The 18,742-nt window shown below is 40.2% G+C and overlaps 1 protein-coding gene across 1 annotated transcript in view; it reads left to right on the top strand.

Annotated features, from left to right (window-relative positions):
- LOC140211845 (cGMP-dependent protein kinase 2) overlaps positions 1-18,742 on the top strand; it is a 52,735-nt gene that overhangs the window by 21,070 nt on the left and 12,923 nt on the right. The window contains exons 9-14 of the mRNA XM_072282019.1: positions 1,871-1,969; positions 5,078-5,228; positions 6,359-6,495; positions 13,256-13,345; positions 13,640-13,781; positions 17,200-17,363. Coding sequence (XP_072138120.1) covers positions 1,871-1,969; positions 5,078-5,228; positions 6,359-6,495; positions 13,256-13,345; positions 13,640-13,781; positions 17,200-17,363 — 783 coding nt within the window. The remainder of the gene's footprint in view (positions 1-1,870; positions 1,970-5,077; positions 5,229-6,358; positions 6,496-13,255; positions 13,346-13,639; positions 13,782-17,199; positions 17,364-18,742) is intronic.

Below are 18,742 nucleotides of genomic sequence, written 5' to 3'. Positions count from 1 at the left end.
CTCAGGGAAATCAGACTTCAAGGTCTTCCCAGAAGCTGCTTTTTGTTCTTGAACAAAACTGCTGACACTTTAAGTCCTAGACTTCAGTTTGTTCACTTGCAGTGTTTTGGTTGTTGCAACTTGCAAGTTAGCCTGTGATACCACACTTGAGGCCAATTTCTAGAACTGAGGAGCACAATTTCTCTCACTGCACAGCCTCCTGAACCCTAACTAATCCCTGTTAATGTTGGTACAGTTAGTTATTCCTTCTAGCTGTAGATGATAATACTGTAGATGAGAATACTGTTTAGTACATTGTGCTGGGAATTTGTACTGAATTTACCATTAATCACATTCCCTTTCCCCTGGCATTGTAAATATTTCCCTTACAATAGCCATCCAATTCTCTTTTGATTATTGCTGTCAAATGTGATTCCTTTGCCTTTTCAGACAGCAACACTAGAATTTTGTTTTTTCAAAGAAAAAATGCTACATAGGCTCACTTGTTCCTTGCCAAATTGTTATAAACCTTTATCTATCACTTTGCCAGTGGAATTAATTCCTCACGATCTGCCCTAACCTTCTCCTCTCTACAGCAAACATTACCAATTTCAAATCAAATGTTTATCTCATAGGAACTGGGAATATTTCATAATTGATACATTTTCAGTTAATCTCTGCCAATGTATTAATAATGAAAGATTCACATTTATGAAAACTCAATTTAAAGGAATGTGCAAAGGTCTATTGATATCAACTACTAAAGCCAATTGGTTGTGAATGATACTTAGAGATCTGTGGTTTCAGAATGTCTGATACTGGAACTTTTGCCAAGTGACCTGATTGGTCTGACATCTGGACCCCACCATGGTATCTGGAAATGATGCTGTGTGATACTAGAAACAATATCTTGTTTATTAACTGAAATTAAACTTGATTATCATAAAATAGATTTCAATCTCAGCTTCTCGAGTAGTGAAGTTCAATCAAGTTAATAAAATTGAAGAAATCTCTGTTAAACATTGAATGCAAATAAATTTTGACAGCTTTCTGAGCTGGCTTAATTTTGGTTTAATTCAACAAAATGAAATATATCTACTTTCAATTATATTTAGTGCCTAAAGTATGTAAAACTTTCCTTCCTGTTGCCCTCAACCATCCTCATTCCTGTGCTTCCCGTCTCTCCTCGTCTCACCTCTACCCTTCTCCTCCTCTTTCCTTCTCTAGTCAATTCCCTCTACTCCATTAGACCATAAGATATAGGAACAGAATTAGGCCATTCAGCCCATGAAGCCCACTCCGCCATTTTATCATGGCTGATCCTGGATCCCATTCAACCCCATACCTGCCCTCTCACCATATCCCTTGATGCCCTGACTAATCAGGAATCTATCAACTTCCGCTTTAAATATACCCACAGACTAGGTCTCAACTGCAGTCTGTGGCAGAGTATTCACCACTCTTTGACTAAAAAAAACTCCCCCTTTACTTCTGTTCTAAAATGTCGCTCCTCAATCCTGACGCTGTGCCCTCTAGTTCTGGATACTCCTACCAGAAGAAACATCCTCTCCACATCCAACTTATCTAGTCCTTTCAACATTCGGTAGGTTTCAATGAGATCCTCCCTCCCCCCCTGAATTCTTCCAAATTCCAGTGAGTACAGGCCCAAAGCTGCCAAACGCTCCTCAAACGTTAACCACTTCATTCACAGAAACATCCTCATGAATCTCCTCTGGACTCTCTCCAATAATACTACATCCTTTCTGAGATAAGGGGCCCATTCCCTTGTATCCCCCACTCTCCACCCAACCCAATTTGGTATACCTACTTAAAAGTTTTTCTTAATTATCTTACTGTATTCATCTAAATACATTTTAAAATATGTTCCCAGTATCTTTAACCAGATGGTTGGCACCTATGAAGAACTACAGACCTACCTGAAAGAGTATGTGGAACAGCTCTCCCGCAGTGATGAGAACAGAAACGCAATGTCAGTATCCTCCAAATGTTATAATCATTTCTAATTGAATTATTGCAGCTAGGTTGGGGCATTTTTTTCTGGTCTACTGTTACATTTTTTGACATATTCACAAAGTCTTCATGTATAATAGAAGAATGGGTCTCAGAGTCAGAAGATGTAGCTTTGTCCTACTTGAGCAACTTGGCACAAACTGTGTTACCCTGATGGATGTATTGTACAATGGCCAGCATGTGAACAGTGCCATAGTATCACATCTCTCTACCATTTCTCCCCCCATTCAAGAGCTTGCTTTTCTTTCATGTTTACCTAAATTCAAGGGTTGTCAGCTATTTTACAAGCAGTGTGTGATGTGTTTGTAGGAAAGCATAGTAATATGCTTAATATGCACAGTAATATGCATAGTACTGTGCATCAAGTAATATTCTTCACCATGTTCTTCCATCAGTTTGCCCTGCTCCAGATTCCAGCATCTGCAGTCTTTCGAGTCTCCCTCATCTCTATTTTTCTGCATTGTGATTTTTGTCCCTGAGTAGATTTCCTTTTGTCTAACAGAATTTGTATGTGAGCTGCATTAATTTTTCATAATGGGATCCAATGCACATTCTGAATAATATTTCCAAACCGTAAATGAACTGAACTGAATCCTTCATCAAGATCACCTGAGATCTATGATGAAGGCACAACCAGAAACGTTGACTGTTTATTCCCTTCCATAGATGCTGCCTGACTTTCTGAGTTTCTCCAAAGTTCAAAATAAATTTATTATCAATGTGTATGTATATGTCACCATATACTACCCTGATATTAATTTTCCTGTGGGCATTCACAGTAAACACAAAGAAACACAATAGAATCAATGAAAAAATGCTCACAAGATAGACAAGCAACCAATGTACAAAAATCAACAAACTGTGGAAATAAAATTTTTTTAAAAACATAGATAATAATAATATATAAACAATAAATAACAAGAACATGAGATAAATAGTCCTTGAAAGTGAGTTCATAGGTTATGGGAACAATTCAGTGTTGGGGTGAGTGAAGTTATTACCTCTGGTTCAAGAGCCTAGTGGTTAAGGGGAATAATCTTTCCTGAACTTGCTGTTGTGGGTCCTGAGGCTCCTGTACCTTCTTCCTGATAGTAGCAGCCAGAAGAAAAAGTGTTTTGGATGGTGGAAGTCCTTGATGGATGCTGCTTACCTACAACAGTGTTCCTTGTAGATGAGCTGAATGGTGAGAAAGACTTTACCTGTAATGCAATGGGCTATATACACTACTTTTTGGTAGGCTTTTCCATTCAAGGGCATTTGTGTTTCTGTACCAATCCCTGACGCAACCAGTCAGTAAACTCTCCACCGTGCGTCTATAGAAGTTTGTCAGAGTTTTAGCTAACATGCTGAACCTTCTAAGAAAGTAGAGGCACTGCTGTGCCTTCTTTGTTAAGGTACTTGTGTACTGGATAAAAGAGAGATCCTCTGAAGAGATAATGCTGAGGAATTTAAAGTTGCTAACCCTCTCCAACTCTGATCCCATGATGAGGACTTGCTCATGGACCTCTAGTTTCCTCCTTCAGTGGTCAATAATTAGTTCTTTGGTTTTGCTGACGATGAGTGAGACATTGTTGTTTTATTTTAAATTTAGGTTGCTCAAGATTTCCAGAAACTCTTGGGTTTATGATTCCTGTGATAGCTTTTTATAATCAACCTGAATTAATCTTTAGTTATTTAGCTTCACTGTCTCTCTCTTAAGATGTTCAGAAATCATGAGTAGACATTTAGACCGAGGAGCTGTGCTAGTCAGCATCTTTTAGATCACTGCTTTGGTGATTTAACTGATAGTTTTGAATAAGATCACAAATAAAATGCTGACAATGTGCTCTGTGCTGACACATCCATTACATCTCCTGGGATTCCCATGTTGATTTTAATTCTGACCAGTGACTGTACTGTAAAAAAGTAACTATCATTCCTAACACCAGTTACTGACATAATTTGTAGGCAAGTATGCAGTATAGTATGACATAGATCACAGACCACATTTTTTGGGAAAAGGACAAAGCTTTCACAGAATGCCAATCACAAATGCTGGACTTGTATATTCCACATTGGCCATGCTGCCAGGAAGGCAGCTCACCTTCCTTCAGGTATCAGGTTAGGAGCTCAATGGGCAACTATACCATAAGTTGAAAATACTGCAGATCATTAATGCAAGAGATTCTGCAGATGCTGGAAATCCAGAGCAACACACACAAAATGTTGGAGGAACTCAGCAGGTCAGGCAGCATCCATGGAAGGGAATAAACAGTCAAAGTTTAGGGTCAAGGCCCTTCATCAGGACTGGAAAGCAAGGGGGAGGAGTACAAGTTGGTAGGTGATAGATGAAACCAGGTGAGGGGAAGATGGGAGGGTGGAGGAGGGAATATGAAGAGAGGAGCTGGAAGATCATAGATGGGAAAAGTAAAACAACTAAAGAAGAAGAAACCTGATAGGAAAGGACGTGAACCATTGGAGAAAAGGAAGGAGGGGCACCAGAAGGAGGTGCTGGGTAGATAAGGAGGAGAGAAGGGTAGGGGGGAAGCTAGAATAGGGAATGGATAAAGAGAGAAGCGGGGGGGGGGCATGAGGTACTGCTCCTCCCATTTTTCCTCAGTGATTTCTTTGTGATTCTTTTATATATTTATTTATTATTTTCTCATTGAAACCCAAATCCAAGCAATACGAAAGTGAGGGATGCATTCAAGGCCCCTACATTCTGAGTTTAGAACCATTACAAAATCTTTTGGTGTGAATTTATACAGAAAGTTTGTGGGCAATAGCTGTCTGGAGTTTAATATTGTGGCAACTTGATTGCTTAAACATGAGGAATTCTGCAGATGCTGGAAATTCAAGCAACACACATCAAAGTTGCTGGTGAACGCAGCAGGCCAGGCAGCATCTCTAGGAAGAGGTACAGTTGACGTTTCGGGCCGAGACCCTTCGTCAGGACTAACTGAAGGAAGAGCTAGTATGAGATTTGAAAGTGGGCTTGATTGCTTGGTGCTTTCTGCAGAGACTTTTTTTATGCCTTGTTGCATCATTCAATACTACCAAAAAAATCAGATTCCCTTTATTTCCAAAGGCTCCTCACAACTGCACAGCAGGTTTCCTCTGAGTCTATAGAAGTCACGCGACTGAGGGAAAAGGTGGCCAAGTTTTCAGACACATCCCCTGCCAGACATTTTGAAGTCATTGCGACGCTGGGCATGGGAGGTTTTGGCCGTGTAGATCTGGTAAGTGGGATTGGAAGGAGGGTGATAGAGGATGTTTGAGGACATGGAAGGCATGGTTGTCATATAATGTCTTAAGGGTACAGATGAAAATAGACCAATCAACCAGCTATTGAATTGCTTTTCAGATTTAATATGAACTGATACAAAATTGATGGTAACACAGTTACTGAGCTCATGGCTGGGACTTTTAATGAAATTTCAATGCAAAATGGTTTGGTGTTGCACTTCACTCTTGAATATGTCAGCTGTAGACGTGTTGCACACATGTCCATCACGAGATATCACACAGATATACAGTAGCTACAGTTTCCTCAGTGCTTGCACAGGTGCTTATGGGTTGTTCCGTATAACAATTCCTTTCCAAACTCAATGCTGTTTGCACAACTGCTCAACAATTTACGTAGTAAATGTTCATGTTGCAGTTCACAAGCATTAGCTGTAATGTGCACTCAGTGGCCACTTTATTAGGTACACCTGTACACTTGCTTGCTAATGTAAGTATGTTATCAGCCAATCGTGCGGCAGCATCTCAATGCATAAAAGCATGCAGGCATGGTCAAGAGCTTCAGTTGTTGTTCAGACCAAACATCAGAAGGGGGAAGAAATGTGATCCAAGTGACTTTAACCGTGGAGTGATTGTTGGTGCCAGACCGAGTGGTTTGAGTATCACAGTAGCTGCTGCCCTGCTGGGATTGTCATGCACAACAGTCTTTAGAGTTTACAGAAAATGGTGCGAAAAACAAAAAAAAACATCCAGTGATCAGCTGTTCCATGGGAAAAACATCTTTTTAATGAGAGGTCAGCGGAGCATGTCCAGACCGGTTCAAGCTGACAGGAAGGTGACTAATTCAAATAACAACACAATACAACAGTGGTGTGCAGAAGAGTATCTCTGAAAGCACAACACATCGAACCTTGAAGTGGATGGGCTCCTGCAGCGGAAGACCAGGATCGTACACTCAGAGGCCACTTTATTAGGTACAGGGGTTACCTAATAAAGTGACTACTGAGTACATTTTACAATACATCATACTGACAGTGAGCAAAGAGGATAAGATTATCAGTCCTGTTTTTATGTCTATTATGGCAACTGTATCTGAAATGTGCTGTACAATTTGTTGCCTTTCCAGGTGAAACTGAAGGATGAAGTTGTCACCTTTGCCCTGAAATGTATCAAAAAGAAACACGTTGTGGATACTCAGCAACAAGAGCACGTCTACTCGGAGAAGAACATTCTACTTCAGACCAAATCCCAGTTCATTGTAAGGTGAGTGATGCTTCATTCTCTAGAAGACATTTAGGGTTTGAAACCAGATGTGTGCACTTTCCAATCATCCTTAAGACTGATTGTTTCCTGATTCAAGTGTTTACACGTATGCGCGTGTGCTTTGTGTGTGCGTGCGCGTGTGTGTGAAAATTGGTGTACTGTGTCAGATTGGGAAGATAGGCATGTGTGGGAGTCTATCAATGTGCGTAAATTTATATGTACTTGTGAGCATGCATGTAACTGTGTAAATGCTTATGTAATTATGTGTAGGCCATAAACTCAGTTGCCATTTTGTTAGGTAGCTGGTGTGGTCCTCTGCTGCTGTAGCCCATCCACTTCAAGGTTCGAACTGTTGGGTGTTCAGGATGCTGCTCTGCACACTACTGTAGTAACGCATGGCTATTTGAAATACTGTCGCCTTCCTGTCAGTTTAAACCAGTTTGGCCATTGTTCTCTGAACTCTCTCATTTACAAGGAGTTTTTTTTCCCCCTCAGAACTACCACTCACCGGATGTTTTTGGTTTTTGCATTTCTTCCCCATTCTGATGTTTGGTCTGAACCATAACTAAACCTCTTGACCATATCTGCGTGCTTTTATGCGTTGAGTTCTGCTACATGATTGGCTGATAAGATATTTGCATTGACTAACAGGTTTACCTAATAAAGTGTAACTGAGAGTGTGCACTTTTTCTAACCATTTTCAAGTGAATGTGAGAGATGTGCGTGTGTGGGTGCGTGTGTGCGTGCGTGTGTGTGTACGTGCGCACACACACTCTGGTGTTCAGTGTTAGATTAGGAATGTTGGCCTGAGTTTGAGTGCATTGATATGTGCAAAATTATATTTACCCATGTAAATGTTACGTTTTGGTTAAATGCTTGTGTACTTGGGTGCACATGTTTATCTAGGTGTTTATACAAGTTTGTATGCTTGTGTACTTCACAATGTAATTGTGTAAGTGTACATAATTGAGTATGTAAATGCATGTTGGTGTCCATGCAAGTACTGTATGTAACTGTGTATGTGTTTTTCTTTTGAACCTTTTAAAATTTGCATGTAGTGTGATTGTGCATGTATAAATATGTATGGAGTTATATGTGTGCAGGTGTCTGTACAAATTTGTGCAAATCTATTTCACTATGCACTGACTTCCAGCTTTGGTTATTGAATTAACAACTGAAGTCCAGTCTTATTCAGTTTTGACCATGATTATAGTTTTGCTAAAGTGGTAATCAGACGTGTGTGAATAAGTGATTTTATTTGATGATTTGTTTTGCAACAATATATCAAGGAATTTATTTCCTCTCACTAAAGTGTTCCCCCGCCTCTTTCGTTTTCTAAACTAGGAAGTGGATGCATGGCAGATTATCAACACTGAGCTCTCTTCCATTACATTCACTAATGTCTGGACTGAATTTGATAAATCTGGCTCCCCGATCTCTCCTCTAACATGCCCCTATGGCTTCTGGCATTTATGTGCCCAGCACTCCTGCTGTTTTATGCCTTCAGCTTGTCAATGCTTTGACCAATTCTGAAGCACGTGTCATTTTCAGATGTCAGCAGAAAATCTAAACATTTATGATTGAAATGAATTGTTATGTCAGATCGGTGACTTGCAGCGGGTTATGTAAGAAAGATAATAAACCCTTCTGCTCCGGCTGCCCATCTATGAACACACAGGAGTCTTTTATCAAAGAAAATGTTAGAATAATTTAAAAATAATAGATAATGCTGCAAAGTATGTCATAAATACCAATGATTATGGAAAGACAAGCACTGTTTTATAATGATTTATTTTATTTTGTATACTACTGATACACAGATTGTATAACATCCACAGATGGATAGGATAAAAATAAACTGAGGTTTTCTAAATCAAATTAAAGAAAGAATGAGTAGGCATTTCCAAAGCATCTACCATTGCTTCAAAATATTGCAACTCATCATAATGTCAAAGAACATTACAGCACAGAAACAATCCATTCAGCCCATCTAGTCTGTGTAGAACCATTATTCTGCATAGTCACACCAACCTGCACCCAGACCATAGCTGTCCATATCCCTCCCATTTCTCTTAAATGTTGAGATCGAACCCACATCCACCGTTTCCACTGGCAACTCATTCCACCCTCTCACCAGCCCCTGAGTGAAGAAGTTCCCCTTCAGATTCCCCATAAACATTTCACCTTTCACCCATAACCCATGACCTCTAGTTCTAGTCTCACCCAACCTCAGTGGAAAAAGCCCCTATCTACACTCCTCAAGATAATAGCTAATAAATGTATTACTTTTAATGACAGTAGGAAAAGTGACAGACAATTTTCAAACTCACATGAAGGAGACACTTAGATAAGTCAAGGTACAGAGTACAGCAAAGGATTGTGTCAGAGTTGGCAGGTTTGTCATATTAGTTGAAATCAGCAGACAAGGTCTCCTGTACCATCTTGAATTCAGAAGATCTCATTGCAATATATAAGATTCATAAAGGACTTAAATGGGTAGATGCAAAGTTCATATCCCACACACCTCACACCTGAAATTCTAGAACCAAGAGTCACATTCTCAAAGTTGAAAGTGAGCCACACAGGATAGAGTTAAGAGGAAAGTTTTTCACTCGAGGTCAGAGAATCTTTGAAGTTCTCTACCCAAGAGACAGTGGTCAACACATCTTTAGAAATTAATTGCAGCATGGGGCATAAGTTTAGTGTAGGAAAGCTGATATAAAAGATCCTGCCATAATGTTATTCAGTGGTGGGTAGGCTTGAGGGATGAATGGTCTACTCTTGTTTCCACTTCCTCCTTTATTAATCTGATCTTCTGTTGGTTGAGGGATAAATATTGGCTTTAATTTGGGCGGGGGCGGGGGTAATTGCAAACATAGAACCTCTCATCTAAATCGGAAGATAGTTCCTGATGTTTCACCTGAAAGACTACATCTCTGACATCTCTGGCAGTACAACGCACCCTCGACATGGCTCTGGAATAAGTGTGCAAAATGTTGTACTCAAGACTTTGGAATGGGACTTGTACCTGAAAACTCCAACCTGCACATTAGTGGAAGTTAATAGGGTTGCAAGCAATACAGTAATTTCAGAATTAGGATGTATGAGGGTTTGGAATAGCAGAAGAATATTTTCAGCTCTCATTTGGGATAAGGTGACTGAACATCATGGAAATGACATTCACCATCATCTTGAAGAGCAGCAGTTCAGACCTGGTTCCTTTGCTCACATTTATTACATCTTTGAATCAACCTTCTCTTCTCTATAGTCCTTCAGGGTGCTCTGTCATCTCTGATCAAACTCTGATTCTGTCATCCTCTTTGTTCCTTTTCACTGTGTCATTCCAGTGGTCTAACCGAGGTTGGGCTTGGCGTTTGCAGGTATTTAGCTTTTGCCAATACAATGCAGGAAAATGGAAAAAGACTTACAGAATTCTTGCAGAAAATCCTGGAAGTAAATCTGAAATGATTTTGCTAACAGAATCAGAATCAAGTTTATTGCCATTGATATAAGTGGTGAAATTTGTTATTTTGTGGCAGCAATAGAGTGAAGGCATTACAAATTACTATGTCGCAATAAAAATAAGTAATTAAATAGTACAAAAGAGAAATAGTGATGTAATGTTCGTAGGTTCATGAACCATTCAGAAATCTGATGGCAGAGGGGAAGATACTGTTCCTAAAATGTTGAGATTGGATCTTCAAGATCCTGTATCTCCTGCCTGAAAGTAGTAATAAGGAAAGGGCATGGCATGGTTGATGAGGCTCCTTACCATCCTCAGGAAAGATGCCGCCTTCCTGAGGGACCAGTTTTGGAATGTGTCCTCAGTAGTGGGGAGGATAGTGCCCATGATGAAGCTGGCTGAGTCTACAAATCTCTAAAGCTTCTTACAATCCTGAACATCTCCATACCAGAACATTTCTGTAAACATTTTGCTAAAGTTTCTAATGAAATACCAAATCTCCTCAAATTCCTGATGAAGTATATTTCTGACGTGCTTTTGTTATGATCACCATTTCATCATGAAATCTAGTGCAAAGGAATTTTCGCAGTAACTTAAAGATTTATTCTTCTTCATAAGTTCCTTGAACTCAAGAATAATTTGCTTCAACTTCGATTCTGTGGGTTCTGAAGTGACTGATGAAGCCAATGTGAGAACCACAGACTTCTACAGATGGGCCAGATGGTGGTTGACAGAGTGGCTGGCTGGGGTGTTTGAGAGATGATTAATTCCCTCCGCCACTTATGCAGAGCTTTAGTGTACTTCTGTTACATGGCTATAGTTGTAAATACAGAATTTACAAATTCTTAACGTACTTGAATGAGCTCAAGAATTGACACAGGTGTCACTATCTAGCAAACTGCCATCGTCAGATAATAATAAAACTCAAAGGCTTAAGATCCTTTGCATAAATAAACACAATCTAAATCAACTATACAAAAGTAATTAATGTCATTATTCTGTACTGTAATAGCACATCTTTAACAAGCTTAGTTTATAGAATAGGAAATTTCAATCTAGTATAATATCACTTCCTTGGCAAAGTTCAAAGTAGATCTGTTATGTTTCTGCTGTTAATAAATGAAACTAATTATTATAAACAACCTCTCAGAGTCTGTTTTGATTAATATTGTATGTTTCATCATGATCTTTCTTGTTTTTTTTGTACTTCATCATCTCCACAATACAATTTCTCCTTCATAACCTTCCACTTCAGATCAAAAACATTGAACATGGGGCAGCATAAAGAGCAAAACACTAATGACCATTTACATGGTCAAGCCAAGAAATGCAGCACATAGACCAACTCATATTTCAGTCTTAATTGGGAAATGCAGCAGGCACTTGGGAATCAAAGGAGCTCGAATAAAAACCATGATTAACTCACTCAGGCAGAGGTGGAAATTAGAACAAATTCTCTGCGAGATTACTCTAATAAACCTCTAAAATTTACTAAGACTTCATTACAAGTTATACCTTTTGGCTAAATTGCCCTTCTCTTTTCTCCATTCTTTATCTTAATTCAACCATTGCATTGTGATATAAAACAAATTTGCGGTTTTGTTTCAATTGATAATTTTCCTTTTGATTAAAACTGAATAGCCCAGAAAATAATTAATCTCACGAGGGACAGGAGAGATTGGATAAACAGAAAGCAAAGCAGATGATGTTCGGAGATGAGAGTACTATTCTCACAAAAAGAAGCGAACAACAACCTCCATACATTTATCACCTTTAGCAAGGTGAAACAACCTATAATAAGTCAAGATGTATAAAGAAAAAAACTGCAGATGCTAGAAATCCAAAACAAAAATAGATAGTGCACGAAAATTTCAGTAGGACAGGCAGTATCTGTGGAGGAAGTAACAATGTTAGTTTCAGGTTAGTAACCATTTAATGGAACTCATATTTCTAAATCTGAAATAGTGAATATTTTCTTCACAAATGCTGCCAGACGTGCCAAAGGCTACAGAGTCATTTATTAGAGAAAATGGCTGAATACATAGTGAAAGTAGGAGGTATTAAAAGCAAAAAGAAAAAAAGAGGTGTGGAGAGGTTTAGCAAAGTAATTACAGATCCTGGAACCTTTGCAGTTGAAGGCACAACCGTGAGATATACACTCAATGGCCACTTTATTTGGTACATGAGGTATCTAATAAAATGACAACTGAATGTATGTTTGTTATCTTCTGCTGCTGTAGCCCATCCACATCAAATTTCGATGTATTGTCAGTTCAGAGGTGCTCTTCGACACACCACTGTTGTGGCGCACGGTTATTTGAGTTACTGTTGCCTTCCTGTCAGCTTGAACCAGTCTGGCCATTCTCTTCTAACCTCTTCCATTAACAAAGTGTTTTCACCGCCATAACTGCCGCTCACTGGATTTTTTTTGTCTGTTGCACCAATCTCTGTAAACTCTAGAGACAGGAAAATCTCAGAAGATCAGCAATTTCTGAGATACTCAAACAACCCTGTCTGGCATCAACTATCATTCTCCAGTCAGGGTCACTTAGATCTCATTTCTTCCCCATTCTGATGTTTGGTCTGAACAGCAACTGAAGCTCTTGATCATGTCCGCATGCTTTTATGCATTGAGTTGTGTGCCACATGATTGGCTGATTAGATATTTGCATTAACAAGCAGGTGTAAAGGTGTACCTAATAAAGTGGCCACTGACTATTTACACACTTAGTTGTGTAAAGCATATTGTGATCCTTCTTAGCTGCTGTTTTTCTACTTAGTTATGGTTTTGACAAAGAATTTTCCTTGCCGGCTCCATCTCATGCACAATGTTATTCCCATCTGGTGAGTGGGAATTTTCAATTTCTATATTCATTGTTCCCAACAGCTTCCCCTCAGCATCTTTATGATGTCTGTAGAAACAAGCAATCTGCAAGAGGAATTCAACAGTTGAAATGGCATCTGTGGGAGGAAAGGAATTATCAAAGCTTTGGTTTGAAAACCTGCATCAGGACCCACTGACAGGTCCGACAGATTGCTTGTTCTGACAATTTAATTTCCTGAGCTTGTTTCTCAGTTTGAAACCCAAGCTCCACAAGAGCCAAGGAGAAGGCAGAATGTAGCACTCCCAGTTTCAAATCTAAGGGACTGCCCTGATGGAATCGTTAGCCATTTCTAACCACTCATCAAGAAGTAAAACTAATAGTTTAACTCATGGAGTAAAGAATAGGTCCTGTTGCAAACCCCTCAAAAATAAAAGGTGAAAATATCTAAAGATTATCTTATTCTCACTTGTAGATTGTACCGAACTTTTCGAGATTCCAAGTATGTGTACCTGCTTCTGGAGGTGTGTCTGGGAGGAGAGCTGTGGAGTGTCCTACGTGACATGTGAGTGTATGTCATTTTTATGTTCCCTGATTGAATAGTCATTGTCTTACTATGGATCTGACAACCTGACCTCGTCTATTGGCCTTGAATAAAATAGAAGTAGAAAGTGCTGGGAATATTGAGTAGGTCAGGCAGCGTCTATGGAAAGGGAAACAATGGCAGCTGCCTGACCACAGCAATGTATTTATGCAATGCTTTAATAGGTTGTAGCCTCCAAAAGGAACACATCAGACGGAAGGGAGAAAAAAGATCCCCTTTCCTTCAGGGGTGCTCAATCTGTGCTTCTGTTTGCAGGTGTTTCTTTGATGAACAAACAGCCAAGTTTTGTGTTGGATGTGTGATAGAGGCTTTTGATTACTTGCACAACAGAGGAATCGTCTACAGGGACCTCAAGCCTGAGAACTTACTGCTGGACGCAGATGGATATGTGAAGATGGTATGTGCTGCTCCGGGGAAAGCTTGCACCTCAGTTTTGTACTCATGTCCGTACACTGACAGAAACAACTTCCCTCAGTCACTGGACAAAAGTCTTACTGACGCATAACTTTCACTGGCATGTGAGGGGGCAAGTGATTGCCCTGGTTATGGCTGGTATTGAGGAGTGGAGGAGGAGCATTCCACCAGCCCTGGGGCACCTTACCTTGGCTGAAGCAGGAGGCAGTGGTGGTGTTGGGGGGATTTCTCTGGAATTTGGAGCTAGTATTACGGATATATGTCTTAACAAAATAGTTTAGCAGGTCACTCATTTCAAGTTGCATATGTTTATGTTTATGATACATGTGGACCTTCACAACCAGTCAACACATCCTTCTGTTCCTTTGTGCTTCGTGTGTTTTTATACTGTAGATTCCCCTTAAAGTTTGCCCAGAAATGCTTTACTTTTCAAGGACAATATTTCTGGATGGTACTAAAATGTTGAACTATTAAGGTAGCATTTATTGTCTGGGTTGTTATGCATTTGTCATTCTGCCCTCTCAAACAGAGATTAAAGGCAGTGTGGTGCTATTCTGTAGACAAAAATGGGAGTTACTGCCTATCTTCTGGTCACAAGTTACAATTGCCCAAATTTCTAAAACAGATGAACTTCCCATGAACACATTTCTCTTGTGGGGTAACTGCAACAGTGATCATACTTCTGTCGCTTATGAAACAGTTTAGGACATCTGAAAAGGATGAAGAAAGCAAATTAAATGAAACTTTCATGTGATTTGCATATATTGTCTCCTGTTGGGTTTCTGCTTTTTATAGTGTCAAACTCAACTGGGATGTCTTTTCTAGGGACTCTTCTTCTGCTGTCCTCTGGGGTCTGACCAGAACCCAGCTGCAGTGACTTACTGATGTTCCAACCCCCATATGCAGTACTAAATGCACAGCGGTTTGAGGTTTAATACTGGATTCACCCCATGGTTTGAAGAGCCATTTATTCCAAAGCAGTCAAACAATGCTTCCTACTATCAAGCTGTGTAGGCAGTGAACTGACCAGAGACTTTGTTTTTAATGAAAATCCTTAACATCGTTATGAGAGAAACACAAAACCTCTCATCGTGAAAAAAATGCAGAGAGTGCATTTTCAAACTGCAGAATGTGCAAAAATTCTCCTTTAATCTCTAGAATGCCTTTGTTTCTTGGTAAATAAAAAAGAATCTATTTGCCAGAGGTGGGGGGGGGGGGTGCAATAACTCAGCAACACACATTTAAAATCATTGGCAGAAAGACCTGAGGAGAGAGGAGAAAACAAAGTTTTTTAATGCAGTTAGTTATTACGATTTGGAATACTCTGACCTGAGTAGGAAGTGGAAGCAGATTCCATTTGAACTCTCAGAAAGCGAAGTAGATAAACATTCATAAAGGGAACAGTTGTAGTACTGTAGCGAAAGAGTGCGATTAGTTATACAGCTTTTTCAAAGAGATAGCATTGACACAAAGATGAATGGCTTTCTGTTCTATATCATTCTACACAATTTTGATATTGTGTTGTACATTAGCAAGAAGCAAACTGCTGGAAGAACTCAGTGGGTCAATCAGTATCTGTGGCGGTAAAGGGGTGGTCAAGATTTCTGATGGATATTCTACATCAGGACTGAGAGTCCAGAGCGAAGATAACCAGTATCTTCCGGAAGGACTGGTGAGACAGGGGCTAGTAGGTGATAGGTGAAACCAGATGATGGCAGATGGGGAAGGTGAAGGGGTTGGGGCGGTTGAGAGTGCTGACAAGACACAGCGTAAGAAAAAATATAGGCAGATGGAGCCAGGAGGAGCCACTAGAATGTAGAGCTAGAGGCTGGTAGATGATTGGTGGAAACAGATAAGAGAGGGATAATGGCAAATGGAACAAGATGGGAGAAGGATATGTCTAGTTAATGGGCAGAATGTTGGGGAGGGGTGCAAAAAATAAATTCAAGCAGGGTGAATCTGTGTGAGTTGGTGGGATTGGGAAGGGATCACAGGAGAATGGGTTTCCTGAAATTGGAATATTCAATGTCCATATCATTGTGCTGTACACTACTCAAACAGGATAGCAGAATAAGAGGTGCTGTTCTAGTTGGCGCTTGGCCTCATTTGACCCATTAGGTGGACATGATGTTGATATAGGAAGGATTATGCTGACAACCGAACTAAAAATGCTGGAAACTATCAGCAGGTCAAGCGGCACTTGTGGAAAGAAAAACAGTTAGTGTTTTTGGTTCAGAGCCCTTCATCAAATTGGTGGCAAGAAGCTCTTATCTGAGGTTTCCAGCATCTATTAATTTATTGATTTCTATTGGGCAGATATTAACATTAGGATGTTAACAAATTCCTTCTCATGAATCAGTTTGTATTTTGCTTTTCTCCATGTTGAACTTAGAGAATGACCCAGCTCTGACACATTTCACAACCCCTTCCTAGGCACACAAATGAATTATCATCACTTTTACTCAGTGAAGAGAATGTAAAAGCTATTACATGAATAGCAAATATTGGAATGAACAACCAACTTAATTTATTCTGGAGTTAATAGAGGTTAAGGAATGAATTAATGGGTTTAAATTTATTGAAATTTCAAAGGATTAGTAAATCAAGGTGTTTTTGATTAGCTATAAATGAATGAATCATCAGTCCAAAGCTCCTCGAGGAACTCTTCGACCAATAACAAAGGATGTTTATAAGGTCCGAAACAACCCAAGGCTTGTACGTACTGTATAGTTTGTAGGAAGATTTTTAGTTCCACGAATGTCCTGGTGTTACTGCAGGGAAAAACAAGAGCTGGGGTGGATCTTCATTCCCGACCCTGAACACTTGTGAGGCACCATACACTAAAGCAAGCCATCATGGACTGGAAGCAACACACATAAAAGTTGCTGGTGAATGCAGCAGGTCAAGCAGCATCTCTAGGAAGAGGTACAGTCGACGTTTCGGGCCAAGACCCTTCGTCAGGACTAACTGAAAGAAGAGCTAGTAAGAGATTTGAAAGTGGGAGGGGGGGGGGGAGATCCAAAATGACAGGAGAAGACAGGAGGGGGAGGGATGGAGCCAAGAGCTGGACAGTTGATTGGCAAAAGGGATATGAGAGGATCATGGGACAGGAGGCCTAGGGAGAAAGAAGGGTGGGGGGGGAACCCAGAGGATGGGCAAGGGGTATAGTGAGAGGGACAGAGGGAGAAAAAGGAGAGAGAGAAAAAGAATGTGTGTAGATAAATAAATAAATTTCATTCTTACACAAGACCTCCTGCGTTCACCAGCAACTTTTATGTGTGTTGCTTGAAATTCCAGCATCTGCAGATTTCCTCGTGTTTGCATCATGGACTGGAAATAGCTTTGTATATTCCAGCCAATCACTCATTATATATCTGTTCCTTTGCCCCTCTCTCTTTCAGGCCGATTTTGGTTTTGCTAAGCGTATTGGCCTGGGCAAGAAGACCTGGACATTCTGTGGAACCCCTGAGTATGTTGCTCCAGAGATCATCATGAATAAGGGACATGACTTTGGGGCAGATTATTGGTCTCTTGGAATCCTGGTCTATGAGCTTCTGACTGGAATGTAAGCATTGAAGCAGTATGTTTGTATCACAGGGCATATTCACACTTGAGGTCCTCCAAAAGGGGCATGCTTACACAGTACAATGACCACTTAATGTGATTTAACACAAGCTAGCTCATGACTCTGTGCGATACGAGACCATATAGCCCACTGAGCCTGTGTAGGTTATTTGAAGGAACTGTCTACTTTTTCCCATTCTTTGATATTACCCTTGAGCCTTGGATGTTTAGGAAGTTAGATTGTATAGCACTGTGCTTTTATATGCTACATACTACAATTTCAATGAAAATTGAAAAGTTTTGGCACAACATCACAGGCCAAAGGGCTTGCACTGTTTTATGTTCGAAAAGAAAATTAAGTGATTGTTCTGTGGGACTTGAAGTCTGAGTATATCATAAATATCTGCCTTGTGTTATAGGAAGGGACCAAACTGTTCTTTGACACTCAAGAATATGCATTCCACTTCTAACCATACAGTACTCCTGCAAGAATCATGGAGTTACACAGCCCAGAACAAGCCCTTCATCCCAGTCTGACCATCAAACACCTATTTGCATCAATCCTGGCCTATTCCCGTTTGATTCTCCCCACATTCCCATCAACTCCCCCCTCCCCCAGGTTCTACCTCTCATCTACATGCCAGGGACAATTCACAGGGCCCAATTAACCTACCGAAGAAGAGAGATGTTCGGCAAACCAGGAATGTTTTCCCTGGCATGACAGAGACTGAAGGGAGATCCGGTCAAGGTCTGTAAGAAGATAAGAGCCATTGATAAGGTTTCGTAATGTGTAATACCAGAGGGCATGCATTTAAGTTAAGGTCAAAGGAGAGGTGTTCAGGGCAAGTTTTTAACACAGAGTGGCGAACGCCTGGATTTGGCTGGCAGGGGTGGTGGTGAAGACAAGTGCAACAGAGGCATTGAGGAGGCTCATGAATGCAGAGAGTGGAAGGATACGTTTGTGTAGGCAGAAGGGATCAGTTGGGTTAAGCATTTAATTAGTTTGGCACAACATCATGGGCTGAAGGGCACAAGTTCCCTGTGCTGTTCTGTACCATGGTCTCTATCTTTGGAGTATCCATAGGAAACCTTCATAGTCACAGGGAGAAGGTGTATGGAGTGAAGGATGGTCTAAATTTAGTCTGTTCCATGGTGGGGATGTACCACCTCACATACACACTGCACAGCAGCCAGGCTGAAATCTCTCAAAACATTAAAGGCATTCAGCTGATAGCTTTCTAACAAAGTAGTTCTATTTAGGAATGTCCAACAATGCTTTCCTTTTAGCAGAATATTGAATTGGAAAGATTATGTAAATATAATACGATTCATAATTTTTTTCTTTGCAAATGAAAGCCAAACAATCCAAGAGATGGTTCT

Source organism: Mobula birostris, chromosome 18, assembly GCF_030028105.1.
Source record: "Mobula birostris isolate sMobBir1 chromosome 18, sMobBir1.hap1, whole genome shotgun sequence".
Taxonomy (NCBI): domain Eukaryota; kingdom Metazoa; phylum Chordata; class Chondrichthyes; order Myliobatiformes; family Myliobatidae; genus Mobula; species Mobula birostris.
The sequence above is the reverse complement of the archived record's forward strand: the minus strand, read 5'-3'. Positions and strand labels throughout refer to the sequence as shown.